The sequence below is a fragment of the Gallus gallus genome, chromosome 2 (genome assembly GCF_016699485.2).
Source record: "Gallus gallus isolate bGalGal1 chromosome 2, bGalGal1.mat.broiler.GRCg7b, whole genome shotgun sequence".
NCBI classification, from domain to species: domain Eukaryota; kingdom Metazoa; phylum Chordata; class Aves; order Galliformes; family Phasianidae; genus Gallus; species Gallus gallus.
In genome coordinates, this window is record NC_052533.1 from 109419017 (window position 1) to 109435904 (window position 16888).

Sequence of the window (16888 nt, forward strand, 5' to 3'; positions counted from 1 at the left end):
CACAGCTCCAGGCCACCAGCCATGGGCCATCAGGCTACTGCAGACAGGGTTGCATTCATTACACCTTGTTTTATGAGGGCCATTGCTTTGCCGGGAACAATTTCTGCTTTCAACATAGTGGGTGCTCAGGTAGCATGAGAGACAGCAAGTTCAGCAAAAGCAGTCGTCCTTTTTTTTTTTTTTAAATCAAGCATCATGATACTAGCAAACAAAGCTAACAAGTATGTACCAAAATGAAGCTTGCAGGCTGAGAGGAGAAGAAGAGCATTTACAATATGGAATTGATCCATTTTAAGCGTTCTAGTTGGCAAATGCACTAGAGTACTTAAAAAAAAAAAAAGAAAAAAATGACTAGAGTCTGCAGCAGATAATCTGGCATGAATACGAAACAATATTTTGTAGGTGGGCCCAGTACAAAGCAAGGTCCATTAGGCTCAAAGGACACTGCAACCGAACAATGGAAGCAGATAGGAAGTCTGCACTAATAAATATGCCCATTGGGCCAGTGCCATTGCCTACCATGGCATAGATACATACAGAAGGATTATACACTAAATGGTGCAAACAGAGTCTAGTCCATCTGTCATAAACATTAAGTCCAAAGGCCACAGGTGCAGATTGCACTAAAAAGTAAAAATTGCACACAGACAGAGACCACTTCATGTAATATGGAGAAGAAAAAAATATCAAAACAAAGCAAAAAAACTAATTTGCTTCCAATCAATAAACATTCTCAGTACAGCCTTGTCTGTCCTTGGCAATCTCTGCTTCTTCCGTTCCCTCTGTCAGTGTACATGCATAACATATATTTTATTTGACAAAAGTGTTTTGAGCACTTTTTAAGAGATACAAACTTTAAAGTGACATTAGTATGGGTTTAAATATGATTAAATAACTCTTTGCAAGTGATAACAATGAGCAGCATTAATCACATTTTACTAAAGTCTGAAATAAAAGCATTTTAAAAAATATTAAAATAAATAAATCCAGAACTGTAAATACTGATTTCAAAGAACTATTTCTCTACCTAATACCAGGGGATTATAGTATCCCATCCCTTAGAGCTCTTGAGGGGTACAGTTTCGCATAGCTCAAGCATATTCCCATTTTGACTAACTGTAAACTAGCCAAGTCTCTATTATCTTGCTCTTCTATGGTTTAGCACCAGGTACTTTTCCAGCATCAAGTTTGCAAGTATCAGCTGCTGCCCTGTTACTGTATTGATAGCTGCCATTTCAGCTGCTTCTATTTGCTTTGCTTCCCTCTGTCCTAAGTAACAAGAAACAACCAGAATAAAGCTTCTTCTCTCATTGACTAGGTCTGTTTCTTCAAATGCAAGCAAATACAGCTTTGCTGTCTCATATTTCAGGACATCCAACTATCATACACCCACCACAAGAATGAATAAATACAACAGCAAACCTGGTCTTGTTGCAAGGCTTACTTATCGCAGTCATTGCTGTGATGTCTGCTCACCCATTTCCTGTTAGCCTGGAGTTCAAGTAGAGTTTGCTTACATTTCTTTTCATGCACAGTAACTCCCAAGTGGGCCTTCCCTGAAGGATTGGTTCCTGTGTCAGAACATAGGGGTGCAAACTAAAGAGGTTCCAATCACCCATTAGTAGCTTTCACCATCTACATCCTTATTTCCTTTTCCCTTCTTCATGATACTGGCAACACACATGCTCCTGATTGCACTGTTGCTCTGAGCTCTTCCAAGGAGAGAAAAAGACCAAATAGGGTGTAAACAGCATCAAATCAAACAAAAGGCATGGTTTGGAATCCATAGGCCATCCATTCCCTACTAACAATGTTTAATTTCCTGACAGCATACCTGTACTCAGTAAATTTTCTGCATTTTAGGAAGGTTGACAAGGACTCCTTCCCTGGAGAGACCATTCCAGCAGGCACAAGAGGATCAGAGACCTGCACAAGCCATCACACTTGGAGTGTTCGTTTTGATATTTTTTCATTATTACTTATATGAAAATGGTAGTTTATCTTTATTAAATAGTGCAGCATTATGCCAGCTGCATATCTACAAGGCAATGTCTTAAAACATTTAGGGATTCATTAGACGTCTTTAGCAAATCTAGCTCAACTTATGCATGGGAATGGGTGAGCTCACTTAGGAAACAGGAGGCACTATTCACATACAAGGAAAATGTTATTTCAAAAACTGCAACACTAACATTTCTTCAGTATTCTCTGCCTAAACATTTTTTTTTTAAATAGTTAATATTCTTCTTCTTCTGAAGGCTTCTGTTCTTCACATCCAACTGCTTTCTCAGAGTCTCTTCACAGTGCATTTTTTGCCATCTCAGTGGCGGTCCACTGAGCTCATTCCAGTTGGTGGAAGTCTTGCACAGGGGCACTCAGGACTGGATGTAATATTCTAGATGTGGACTAATTAGTACCAATTAAAGGAAATTAATTCCTTCAATCTACTAGCTATTATTTTGTTAATATTGCACAGTGCTTTGTTAGCTTTTATCACTGTCAGCATACAGTATTTAGACGACTATATACCAGGACACTTATAAGATAGGTCAGATTCCAGGATAGATCTCTGAGTAACTCAACATATCACAGGTATCAAAGCAGAGTATGGCCCATTAGCTACTACCCTTTCAGTCTTATACTCATCTAGTTCTCCATCTGTCTATTCCTCTAGACAAATACCTTTTTGACAAAGACTGGACTGATTAAGTCCAGTATAAGTATATTAGCCTTACTTGCATCTGCTTTCATTGAACTGCTTGTTCCATTCTTCAGCAAGCACATATTTTGCTTCATCAGCTCATTCCTGTGTAGTGAGAGATGATCTTCCTGTTGCACTTGATTCGCCTTTGTAGTGTCAATTCCTGATAAGCTTTGGTTTACTTAATACCATACCTGCATGTCAGACTAATGTTTTTATGTTTTTCTTGTGCAGCCTGTCCAGATGTCCATCTTCTGTATCCTTCCTCTTTGATCTAGAGATTCATCATTAATTCCTTGTTTAGTCAGGCTGATCTTGTGGTACATCTACTTTCATCCTGTCAGGTACAAATTACTCTCAGCCATCTTTTATGTCAAGGAGAAATAGAAAAGTTCTGGATATCACAGAAGTGATCCTATACCTCTTCTCTACATCAGGTGGTTTTTACATAAGTAAACAAAGACTTTATTCCTGATACTCCCTGACTCCCAGTATTAAGATTTTTGCTACCTTTCTCCTAAGTTTCAAATAAATGCCAGGTTTACTCTCTGTTCAAGTAAGATATTGGGAATTCTGATGCACTCAGATTTGAGGACCACCCAAGAACAAGTGATGTTTCCAGAAAGATTATAAGCCTGTTGTACTCTAGCTACTAAACACTGTCTGTCTATGAAGAAATATATGACCTTGCAAAATGATTTTTTTCCCACAGCTGCAATGTGATCTCCAAATATGATCTTGCTGAATTGAAGGCTATAAACCCAGTGTGCATCATCTTGCCAATATAGGACTAGAGGGAATGGCTTCAAGTTGCACTAGGGAAGATTCAAGTTGGATATTAGGAAGAAATTTCTTCTCTGAAGGGGTTGTCAGGTGCTGGAATGGGCTGCTCAGGGAGGTGGCTAAGTCACTATCTCTGGAGGTGTTCAAGAAACATTTAGGTGTTGTACTAGAGGACACAATTTAGTGGAGAAATAATGGTTGTAGGTGGACAGTAGAACCAGATAATCTTGGAGTTCTCTTCCAATCTTGGTGATTCTATGATTCTGTGAATACAAACCACTGAAAACATGATCTGTAGCTTGATATCGAAGATCTGTTGTTCTATTTCATTACATGCTACTTCTAAGTATTCACTTATTCTGTGGCCATCTTTACCACCAGCAGTAAGACACTAGAAAATCTTTACTCATATTTTCTTTGAAGTAGTGTAAATCTGTAAGCAAAGTGGAATATTTTTTGACACACATGATCATGTCATTAACACTTCTATAGGAACACTATTAATAGAGTTATCTTCATGGTAAATAAATGCAATATTTCTATGAATTAGGTTCAGGGAAGTGACATGTGGTTCTGTTTTATGCTGTTTAAAGCATTTAGTGATTTTTTTTTTTTAAGGTATTTATCCATATTTCATTCAACTTTAATTAAACATTTTCTTAAATTTAAATATCTTAATTTCTCAAAGAAAGTAAATGTCAATTTGAATTTATTAATGCCACAAAAAAAATATTAGTGAGCTGGCAAGAAAAATTGTCCTGAATAAATTTCATAGTATTTTCCATATGTATTCATGTATATGTTCTGATACCAATCACAAGTATTTTGATACAAATTTAGTATATATAAATAAGCATATAAAAAGTTTGCAAAAAGACGTATTTTTTCTTGACCAACAAAAAAAAAGCCCTGCATTTTTACAGTTTTGGGAAAACCTTGTGGATATAAGTGAAACTGAGATTTGTCCTTAAAGTACAAAAGGAAAATGTAAGACTATGTACTTATTAAATATTGCAAAGCCTGTTCTTAAATGCTGGCAGCATATTGAGCAAACATACCTATAATCTGCGTGAGCTCCTCTGACATATTAAGATTCTGTGATAAAAGAATTATTCTATAGTAAGGGCAAAATCTAAGATCCTCTTTCTTAGGATCAGAAGAAAGAGACATTAAAAATATAAATCTCTTCAGAAATGTCTTTGCTTCTAGCCACATAATGACCATGCATCAGAAAAACTGAAAGCACAATTTTTACACTTATGATTAAGCCTCTTAGAAATCCAAAGTTATGAGAAAAATAAATGAGAAATTGTCTATGAAAAGGAAGTCATTTTCAGACTTTCTAGAAAGCCTCAACTCCACCTATGCCTCAGTTTTAATACTGACATAATAAAGGTGACAGGTCCTTACCTCATATCACCACGAGTTGTTTTACTGGTACTGGGACAGGTAAGACACTAATTCTTGGGTTTAGCATCCTATGGATTTTAATGAAAGGCTAAGAATATTAAAAGTCTGGAGTCTAAATCTGATTCTTGATGCACAAGGAAGCGAGTAAAAGAAAAACAAAACACTAATATTGACTTGAGCTACACAGTGAAAAGGACAGGTAAGAGATTCACAATAGAAATGCAGGATAAAGTGAAAAAAAAAAATCAGCCATACTGCCAGGACTAATATGGCAGGGAATAAACAGAATTTCTGACTTAAGTAGCTTCAAAACAAAATTTCCTCTACCTATACGTATTACTAAAATGGTTGAGCTATCAAAACTGAAATTATTATACTGACATTTTCTTTTGATATAGAATACATTTTCCAGAATTAAACCACCCCTTTAGATTGTTCCTTTATTCCTGATATTGGTGAGTAATATATCTCCTTTTTCTCCCCCATGGAATGTTAAACTTCAAATTTATTTGAGTACATTTGTCATTCGAATGTATTGGCTCTAATTTATTTTAGGTTATTTTGCAACCTGCAGATTGATAATGTAATTACAGGTAAGGAACCTTAATTAACTCAATTTCTGGTGCAAATGTCACAGTTTTCTTGTTTATAAGCAGAGATTTTTCACTAGTGTAGCTATCTCAATTACTGATCACCACAGACTGAATTGGTGCTATTCCCATCTGGACACAAGCCCACAATTTTTTAATATGTGCTTAAACAGAACACACAGCTTTACAGTTCAGTGGCAGTTTACTTCATACCAGGTAATGCAAAAACATACACCCAAAAGAAGATTGAGAAATTATTACTTGGAAATGAATGCTAATAATAAAACTTAGCTATGTATGGGTAGAATAATTGCACAGCTGCCATGCAAAGAAGGATTTTTTAAAAGCAAAAAATAAATAAATAAATAAATAAAAATCAGACATCAGAAAAGAGGGGCAAAATAAGAATATAATGGTATCATGCCCGTATGAATGTATGAGAGTAATACCACAATCAAGACAATACTAAACACTAACTAACCTACTAAGAGACTGAGGACTTCAATGATAAGATAGGCCTTCTGTTTCTTAATTATGACCAGCTCTGCTCTTAACTTCTATATTTGGTATGGGTATAGACAAGAGTGGCAAACTTCTAACATAACATACTTGACTGAAGTACATGTTTTCAGCAGCATTATTTTTGTCTTTGATTTGGGGGGTTTTATATCCCATATGTTATGAAAAAAGGCAGACCAGATGTTCATAAAATTTAACATGTAAACAAACTTAATTGAAGCAATACAAATACTTGGACATTTGGACTTCAACACTGACTGGCTAAAACCAGACTATTTAATATTAAGAGCCACCTTAGTCTCAACCTTTCTATCATTTTTCAAGAAAAGTGATGGGGAAGGCTCCCCCCAACAACTGTTGAAAGTATCAGTTACCGCAAATGAACGCTTCATTGTGCCTCAGCAAAATACACTTTCTCACACATTTTATGCCCAGCAGATGTGAAAAAGTCTATAGGAAAATACTGTGTATCAAAATGTTATTCACATCATAAATTTATCAGAAGAAAGAAGGAGTTTGAGTTTTGCATTCAATCAGTAGCAGATATTGTTTCTCCGCTCCCCTTTAAATTTAGAAGAATTGAACTGAATTGCATCCAAGCCTTTGGTAGTAATTTTAGGATCAAAGTGGAAATTCTCATTTAATAACCAATCACTCATATGCTTCCTGTTAGATTGTGCTTCCTGTTAGATTGGATCCTGTGTTATAAAATAAGCAAGGCTATTTCTAAGTTTCCCTTGTTTCAAGAAAAAGGAAATAAGCTTGTAGATCTCTTGGCCTCACTGGTGATTCACAAGGACTTCTTTTGAACTTGCTAAAGCCATTATTTTACACTATACCTATAAAGGGAGATAAATAAATTTCATGAGAAATTCAACACGATTGAGAAACCTGTATGTCACGTGACAGTAACAAAAGCGTGGTCAGATATGTAGTAGTTGTTTATGACATCTCCATCACCTTCCGACCTTGGTTTGTACTGCTGATAGCTGTTAAAATTAGCAGGGAATCCCTTCCCTGCAATAATCCATTCTCTAAGCTCTTCAAACTGAGTTCACACAACAGAGCAGCCTATAAAAAAGAGTTGCTCGATATCTGCCTAATACCTGTCACCATTAAGTGACAGAGAAAGCACAGAAAAAAAGAAAAGGTTTTCAGAGATGCTGGATACCTTCCAATGCCTCTGTATTCAATTTAAAGAAGATCATGGAAGACAAGCAGAAGAAGAGAAGAGTATTTTCAAAAATGTTCACCATTTCCACTGTCTTCTTTCTAAAGTTATTGGGATAATTCTCCCTAAGCTTATAGACAACAGACATAAGTCAATATTGAAATAGAGGATATTATCTTTATCTAGTGATAAAGTTCATAGGACATCTGAATATTCAACAATTACAATTTAAAAGCAAGCTAGTTTTCAAAGTTAAATAACAGTTGAAATGCAAGGAAACAAAATAGGGACACACAGGTTGCTCTTTCTAAATCCACAGAAAGCATATTGAACAGAAGCTTTTCAGAGATGAGCTTTTGCAGCTAATACATGTTGAAGGATCTTTTCATGCACAGACTGTACGCACTGATTCTTTTCCTTGCTCTATATCACAAACAGAAACCATGAGCAAACAACGGCTTTAAAAGTGAAACAAAAGATAATTCAACTTATTACACAGTCTGTCTGGCTTTGAATGTGTGCATGTGTATATATGTATCTACACACACACACACATACACACAAAGGAAGATACTTGAAAACAGAGACAATTTTAATTAGCTAAATTTGTTACCTAAGTAGAGGAAAAAAAAATCTTATTGTAAATTCAAGTAACTGAAAACTTGATTCCTAGAAGTTACCCTTTCTCCTAATTTGCTACATAACCATCCGCTGGATGTAGTTGTCACTACAACATATATAATAAACATTACACATTTGCTTCTATTATGATATTATGATTAGACAAAATAAGCAATTCTATACAAGATATTACATGCTGCAACATGAACATTACTGCTTAAAGAAATCTGTTTAAGCAGTTTGTCATTACCACATTATCCCAAGTATTTTTAATGTGTCTCTTCAAAGACAACAACTGTAAACAACTGTAAGTCTTTACCCTATTTTAAATGAAAACTTAAAATCGAAAGTACAGAGCAGAAATACACAATGATTTTTTACATGACATTCTACTTCCATTTCAGCACTCTGTACTGACCTCTACTGGTTTATGTATTTTCATAAATACTAATCAGCCTACTTCTATTCAACTTTTGCATGCTCGTGTTCAAATTCAGGGAGAAACTGAATTTCTACTAAATTTCCTCATTTCCTACAACATCTCTCTGACAGAAAGTCTAAAAGAGAACAATCTCCCAAATATTTGTGGCAGTTTACCTGTAGGAGATGAGATACTATAAAAAAAAAAAAAATCACCCAAAACTACCTAACATGTACTGTCAAACAAAGATATAAAAAGAAAAAAAAATCCATGTTAACACCTTGGTTGCATTTTGAATAATTAATCATATTTGTTTTATTTGCTGTCCCATGTCTACATCATTTGCTGTTTAGCATATAAAACCGTTTTTTTATTGTGCAGTACCCAGCATCTGACCCATGACTAGCCAGGAAGTATTACTACAACACAAATAACAAAGTTGTAAATATACATTTATCACCTTCAATCACCCTCACGTGATAGACTCCTATTTCAGATAATATGCTTATTTCTAGAAGCCTCTTCAGAGGATACATTTACTTTAATTAGGACAGCATTGGCAGCTTATCTATCACACACCAGTGGATCAAAGTACAGTAGCAAGTTTGACACTATAAAAGTGTCACTGCAAATGCTTTGTCAAAACACAGACAGTACCTGTCTTACTAGGAGTAGCAAGGTGGTTGTATTGTTTTTTACAGTAGTTGGTGAAGTCTGATCAATTCATTTTCTAACTTTTCGCAACAAAAATACTCTCGTTCCTTATGTGCCTCAGAGTAAAATGCATTTCAAGCTAGTTATGTTCTAATTTGTAAACCTCTCCATGATTATTTACCAAAAAGCAGTTTGTCAGCAGGACTCATGTTGCAAAAAATTCCAACTTGAGTAACAAAGAAATCTAAAAGTAAATTTTTCAAGTTCTCAGGTATGAATAACAACTTTATACACTGAAAACTTCATTTCCTTCCACTATTCTATCAGTGATCCCCCTCATTTTATTTTTTTTTTTCACTTTTTGCTAAGTCACCTGCACTGTTTGGATAAAGAAAAAAACAACACGATTGTTCTCTGCAAAAACAATGAAGCTTTGTTGTTCAGTTGGTGTACATAATAAAACACATCACGTAATGTTAATTCAATTTCAGAACAGCGAGAAACCTGTTATTCATAAGGCTATTTTGTGTAATAATGCACTTTTCTTTCATTTTTTGATGAAACCCCTTTAGATCCTGAATATAAGCAAACCACTCAGATCGTTGAGCCTGAGCCAACAATACTTTTATCTCATGTACGCATACAAACATCTTAAACTACGTGTTTTTTAAAAAAGTCTTCCAGAACAATTCGAACACTCCAATTTCAATCCCTTTCAAACCATACTCTGCTACATGCTCATGCTTCCAGCCCTGTGAAAGCCCCACAAGAACAGACTGAAGGAACCCCAAAATGACTCTGGCAGCAGTGCCCTCCCTCCCACCCACCACACTCCAACCAGCAGAGGGAGGAGTGGGGGGCACCGCACAGCTGCTAACCCCCTGCCTGCACCTGTCCCAGTGAAACTACCAACAGCAGTCGCACATCTGTGATGAAAACACGTGTGGTCTTACCCAGAAAATGCACTGATATCAGTTTTGCCTTACCTTTACCTAGTGAGCCTGTGCAGGGGTCCGGAGGGCTGCTGTCTGCTGGTCTCACTGGGTTTGCCACCACCCCGGTTCTTGCACTGCTGCTTTGAGGACTCGGATGAAGAACTGGACTCGATCTACTTATTGTCTTCTGTTTCAGAAAGAAACCGAGATGTTCTATCACCTTTGCTCAATACATTAGAGGAAGTATATAATAGTGCTGAGACTTGCAAATAAATGTCTTTCTCCACAAGTAGTAAATAAAAGAAGAGAACTTACTTATTATACCTTACAAAGACATTGATTTTCACTGAAAAATACAATTGGCCAGATCACGGTGAAACCTTCTTTCCAAAAGTCATTTTAAAGCAGCATTTTCAGTCAGTCCTGAGCAAAATATTCCACAACAGCCCCAATAACTTTTTTTCCTTACCTCTGGTATCCCAGTGAGGTCACATTCTGTTAAAAACATCCTGTCAAGCTTGGTACAAAAGGGCTCCAAAGAATCAGAATGCAGAAGCTATGCAACTTGCTGACTAACTTTGCTCTGTGTTATTTACCAACCACACAAAGAAAATGCTGTCTATTCAAAACACAGTTCAAAACTCTCTTCACAGAAAGTGAGTGAACAAACAGTCCCATGTCCGATGCTGCAGTCACATCTCCCATGAGGCCCGGTGATAGCTCTGGGGCATGGGACGGAGTGACACCACCAGCAGTCACTACAAGGCACTTTTGTAAACAACTTTTGTGTGTGTGTGTGTGTGCAGAGGAGGAGAAGGGTGTTACTTTTTCTCTGTCTTAAAATTGTGCTGTATTTACTTTATCATCTCTAAGCCACTTTCTCCAGTCTTGCTTTCTCTGCTACGTGCATTTGCTCTAGGACTTTCATTATCTTTTCCTCACTGTAACACTTGTTTTCCTCTAGGAGTAATCTGAAAAGAGTATCTTGAATTAACTTAGTGCATAGATTTGAGACCCTGGAGACAGGTTAAACAGCAGCAACTAGAGTCTTCCAAACCCATTACAGAGTTAAGGAATCTCAGCACCTTATCTTACTTCACATCCAGCAAAATTCAAGACACCTGTTGCAAATCTCCACTATCCTTCATTAAAGAAACAGGCCTTATTCACAAAAGCCATACCCAAATTTCAAATGTTCAGTATTAACAAAACTCAAGGAAAGGATTCTGACCCAATATTCTGCCTCACAATGCAAATTAACTCTTAAGGCAGTTTGGGACTATTCTAAAAAATATGTTGCATTCCAGTTTGCTAATTTTAAGTGTTCTTAAAATCATAAATCCCCTCCAACCTGTTGTATTATTTTAAATTCCTCTGTTCTCTAGAAACTGTTAGCCACAAAGTTATACTTTGACAAACAACATAATCATCATTTTGTTTGTTTGTTTTTTTGTTTAACTTTCTATAGGAAGAGAAAGAAGGAATGAAGACTCTCTGCTTCCTTTGATCTCCACTCACAAACCAATCCATGGCTTTTCATTATACTTAAAATAAATCACAGGCAACAACTGTTTCCCAGGTGTGAAAAGATGAAAAATTGTTCTCATTGTTTTTTCTAATTTCATTCTTGAGTAGTCCGATCAGCATCGGAATCCTCTTTGTAGCACCAGTCTAAATTATCCATCTTTCTTATCTAGAAGGCAGCCATTGCCATATTTGGGTTGGCTTTATATATATATGTATATATATATATATTTTACAACTTCCTACTGAATGTTTTTTCTTATGCTTTCAAAGGGTTTAAAAACCAGAGATTATAAAACACCTGCTGTGTATGTTTGTGAAAGGATAATATGACTGCCAGTGACATTGTGTTGTAAAATAAACAGTAGTCTGCATCTCCTTTTGTGAGGTTTGATTCTGCAGTATAAACGTGTATTTTAACCTCATCCCATCAGGCTATGGGAGCTAAAGTGACATACCTTTATATAGTTTCACACGTTTGTGATACAGTTTCTCCAAAATATTATGACAGTAATAAGGGATCATTACATATAAGTCTTAAAGGATATTCAATTGCTTATACACTTTACCAACTGAATGATTCATGAACTTTAATTCATGATGAAAGTATAACTTTTATTCAGATAGAAAAGTTTTCCAGAAATACAAAAACAAACAAACAAACAAAAAATTGCAAATTACCAAACTGTATTTTTTTTATCAGTACTTGAAAAAAATGTGAATGACAACTGTTATTGCAAATAGAATTCTCGAAATATCTCTTGGAATTTTTTAAACATCTGTGAATGTTTCTCTGTGCCCAACACACACCCAATCTTTGGTCAGTCTACATTTGTGCTTTGTCAAGTAGTGGAAACTAAGGTCTTTTTTCTGCTGACTGCAGTTTAGTTTTCTGCATGACATTCCACAAGAGCTTTGATGCATCTGAGGTTAGCTCTTTTTGTCATGTGCAACCTGATGTTTCATGTCCCACACTTACAGTGGCAGTCATTAAAGGGCTCCAATTAGGCACTGTGATTCCTTTGGAGTCTGATTTGAGATACCTTTCCTTTGATTTCCTGACTGTCATTGGCTCCACTTAATTTCACGAGGAGTATCAGATTGGTTTATTTAAGTCTCTAAACTGAAACAGCAAAGTCAAGCTTGGATTCTCAGAGGTTCCTCCTAACTGCCTCTTGCCACATATTACTTCTTCAGTGCAGCACAACAAAGATGTATGTGTATGCATTTCAAAAATTACCATACACTTAGTTTCATGGAGAAAGAGATGGAAAGACTTGATGTTAATTCAATAAATGTAGGTCACGTGGGAGGTAAGATGTGAACCTAATGGCAAAAACACTTCTCCCTCTCCCCAGCAGTGTCACTAGGGAAGACAGACTAAGCAAGATGTTTCTAAATATGCATACAGAGGAGCCCCCACTGCAATTGCTAGTATGCTGCACAATTCTCAGTGGAGGACAGGCCAAGCTGGTAAACAAAAATGGTAGCAGTAGAGAGAAAGAGTACTTTTTCTGGCTATTTACAAAATATAGTCAGCACTTAAAATAATAACAAATATAAATGCACATACACAAATTAAAGAAAAAAAAAACACATCTGGCAGAGGATGCAAAAACCTTCTAGATAGGTGTATGATACTTTCAGGAACAATGTTAGATATCAACCAATCACATGCTCCAATCAGTTAGTTTAAAAAAATAAATAAATAAAAATAAAAAGATCAAAAAATCCCATGCTTCCTCATTTTCCCTGAAATTGCCATGAGTTACAGTTGGGCGTGATGCTGCAAAGACATGGGGGTAGTGAGGTGAATTTGAAACAGACAGAAGCTGGGTAAACCACTCCAGTAGTCAGACTCATGTGGAAGTATTTAACCAGAAGCAAATGCTGCTGATGTTTTTGTTCCAATCCCTCAGTGGAGCCTGTTCTGGCCTTCTGATGTGCCTCCTACAGGTTGCCTCTGCCAGGCAACTGTGTGCGTGCTCACAGTCCCAACTGCTGGAACCACAGTTATTAAATTATTTTCAACCCAAACAAACTCTTAATGTCTTTACATAAAACATTTGGGCTTTTTTTGTTTGTTTGTTTTTGGTTTTGTTTTTTTTTTTTTTAAACACCCCAAATAATAAAAAGCCAGCAGCATAATAGGCCATAAAGGAATGAAAGACGTGATTGTTCAAAGCCCTGTTAAAAGGTCTGTTGCTTTATTTATATATATATTTTAACAGGGTAATCTAAAGCATTTTAGAGAAGACTCCTCCTCCTCTTTGCCTGCCAAGACAGTACTTAGCTGAGGGAAGGAGTGGTTGCTCTTTAAATGATGATGGTATCTATTAGAGAGAAAGGGAAAGAGAGAAATACAAAAAATGTTTCCCCAAAACAGTTGTCTGGAAGGGTTAGTGAAAAGAAACAAAAGGTAAGAGAGAAGGAATAAGCAGAAAGAAGGTAGAAACATCAGAACAGAGAGTGCTGAGTGATTTTTAGAGCAAACACGGTTCTGTTCTGTCCTTTCAGTCATGCTGTTGTATTAACCATGCTTCATATTTAGGCATCTGCCAAGTAGTCACTGTTAAGTGTTTCAAAAAACTGTGTCTGCCCTCTTTCGTAAGGTAGGCAAGGGCCAGACACCCAGGCACAAGCAACAGAGGTCTGGCTGTACAGCACGTTCCACAGAATAGGAGACTCTTTAACAGCTACAAAGCAAAAGGCTATTCCTATGCTGTGCTGTTTCATTGCATGTATAAAGGGACGTGGCTGAATGGAAGAAGTGTCACATGTAGTTGAAATATCTAGAGTTAAATCTTTGGTCTGTGTTCACTCTCCTTTCCTCTTCTGGGTGCAAGAAATCTATGCACTTAAGCACAGTGCAAAGAGCTTTTCTCCTCTGGTAGATTACAGTCAGTTACACCAGCTTAAGCTGTCAGCTGTTGGTATGAGGGCAGCATCAAGGTGATGCAGAAGCTTTCAGTACATCTGTTGTGAAAAGCAAGGAGGAAACTTGTGCAAGAGGATGTTTACCTTGTAACTTGGCTGCAACAACCATCCTGATGGCCAGCTGAATAAAAATTACCTCTATTTCAGAGCAGAAACTTCATCCTCTGAAACCTTCATTTGCATTCATGTTTCTGATATGACAAAAACTCTTTCAGTGGAACGCTCCAAATAATCTCTCCTGAAAACATTTCAAGAATTCCTTGATTCTCAAACTACCTAAGAATAACTGTTCTGGATCAGACATATCCAAGGTGCAGCCCACAGGCTGCATGTGGCCCTAGACAGCTTGTAAAGTGGCTCCACAAAACTGTATTCTTTTAACATTACTAGTTAATTTTTAGCAATAATTTTCAGAAGTTGATTGCATGTAGCTTCAGCATGGACTATTTAGGCAACAACAGAATGCTGTGGAGAGGAGGGTGCTGTGCAGTGCTAACTCCACCTCTTGCACCCGCCGCACCCAGTCAAATTGAAACCTGCAGGTATTATGCGTTGCATGTACTTATGCCACTTGGAAACTAAAACAGTGATTGCCAGTAGCAACATTTCAGCCTACCTTGCCTGTGTGCCTGTAGTGCCCAGGTGACAGTTAGTGAAAAAAGAAGGACTTACAAAATTAATAGAAGATCGTGCAATCCCAACCAGCAACTGACATTTGATGAAATATCACTACATCGTACGTCAAGAAAATTTATACGCAACAGCTTTAAAAATTGATAATGTCATGCAAACATTCACCAAACCGGTGTATTTCATTAAATCCAAGGGACTGAATCATCACAATTCTAGGAGTTAAGTATGGATGCTGATTAGGGAAATATCATTTGCTTTTCTGAAGTACGGTGGATAAGTCAGTTTAAAATACTGAAAAAAAAAAATTATAATTTGCAAAATGAAATCAAGTAATTTACAGAATCAAAAGGAAAATCTGTGCTAGAATGGGAGGATGAAATATGGCTTTCAAATTCAGCATTTTTGGTGGATTTGACTGCTCTTTTAAATGAACTAAACATGTCTCTTCGAGGTGAAAATCAACTTATCTGTGCAGTGTTTCAAACCATAATAGTGTTCAAAATGAAACTTGAATTATGGCAAGCTGAAGCTGCAGCAAATAATTTTATGCATTTTGATACATTGTCTAAACACAGTCCCATGAACAGCAAAAAATATGCATCTACGCTTTCAGATTTGTAAAGGAAAATTAAAAATATGTTTCAAGATTTAAAAAAAATCATAATTTTTTTGGCATATTGATTCCCTTTTCAGTTGACATAAATACATTACCTGCAAATTTTCAAATGGAACGCACAGAGTTGCAATCAGACATTCAACTGAAAGAAAAAATTGATCATGTCTCTTTACTACACTTTTGTAAGGCTTATCTTGGCAGAGAAAAATATCCCTTGCTTTACAATCAGACATTGTTCATGACATTGCTTTTTGGCGGTGCGTGCATTTGTGAACAACTATTTTCAAGGATGAAGCACATGAAGAGTAAAATTAGGTTGAAAATCGCTAACACATACCTTGAGATCTCACTAAGAATTGCAGCCACTGCCATTGAACCAGATATTGATAAATTATTTTCACAAAAATAAGGTTGAATATCCCACTAGTTTCACGCTTTTTTACTTATAAACATTAACTATATTATAAATTTCACAGGCAGCCCAAGAGAATTCCTCTTCACTGAATGCAGCCCAGGCAAACTAAAAGGTTGGACACCCATACTCTAGATATGTCTTTGATAAGAGATAAATCTTTGGCAGTTATCCTTTTCCTTACTAGTTTATTTTTTGCCTAAATTTGAATCTCTCAGGTATTGAGTTGATGTGTTGATAATGGAAAAGACTCTCTGTACAAAGAGTACAGAAAGACTTTGAAGACCAAAAAAGAAATCTACCCTTTCTGCAGCATAAAGAGAATGCTACAACTTCTCTTTACTGTCCTGTAAAGATGATGGCATCCTTAACACCTGAGGCAATTGTGATCTTTGTTCTATTGGAAGGAAGGAATTCCAACAGTGTATTCCTCAGTAATGTCACATCAGGTAGAGCAGGAAGGCATACTGGTCTTTGTGATGCTTGGATGGAGCAGTACTCCTCATTCAGGCAGTGACCTGCATACAAGTTTACAGCCAAATGGACAACTGTAATGATTGCAACCACAAACATTAATTCCCTAGAAGAGTTTATCAAAAGTCATATCTCTCACCACCATAAAGATTCAATTTCTTCAGTGGTGCTGAGGCATACTTTAAGAGGTTATGTGCAAGACTCAGCATATTCTTTTCCACTTTTCTGGGTTTCCAGATAAGCCATTTAAAACCATCAGTCACCACCGCCAATGAATTTTGTGTATAGCATGTTCGTGGTGAAGGTGTTCATTACAGGAATCCTCATTTAAAAAAAAATATATATATACTTGAACTAATCACAATCTAATTAAAACAGTATAAGGACTGTGTTTTGAAGTGGAAAAGAGATAGTCTTCCTAGAGGTAATCAGATGGTCCCTGAGGATAAAGGAGACAACAACTGGCTCACTGGATGTACAGAAAAGT

General features: G+C 36.5%; 1 protein-coding gene across 1 annotated transcript in view; it reads right to left on the bottom strand.

The window, feature by feature from the left end:
* The window catches only part of ST18 (ST18, C2H2C-type zinc finger), a 175582-nt gene extending 165192 nt beyond the window's left edge, over positions 1-10390 (bottom strand). The window contains exons 1-2 of the mRNA XM_025147958.3: positions 10275-10390; positions 9857-9992 (exon numbers count right to left, since the gene is read on the bottom strand). Of these exons, the coding sequence (XP_025003726.1) occupies positions 9857-9992; positions 10275-10313 (175 nt within the window). The 5' untranslated portion in view covers positions 10314-10390. The remainder of the gene's footprint in view (positions 1-9856; positions 9993-10274) is intronic.
* Between the last annotated feature and the right edge of the window lie 6498 nt (positions 10391-16888).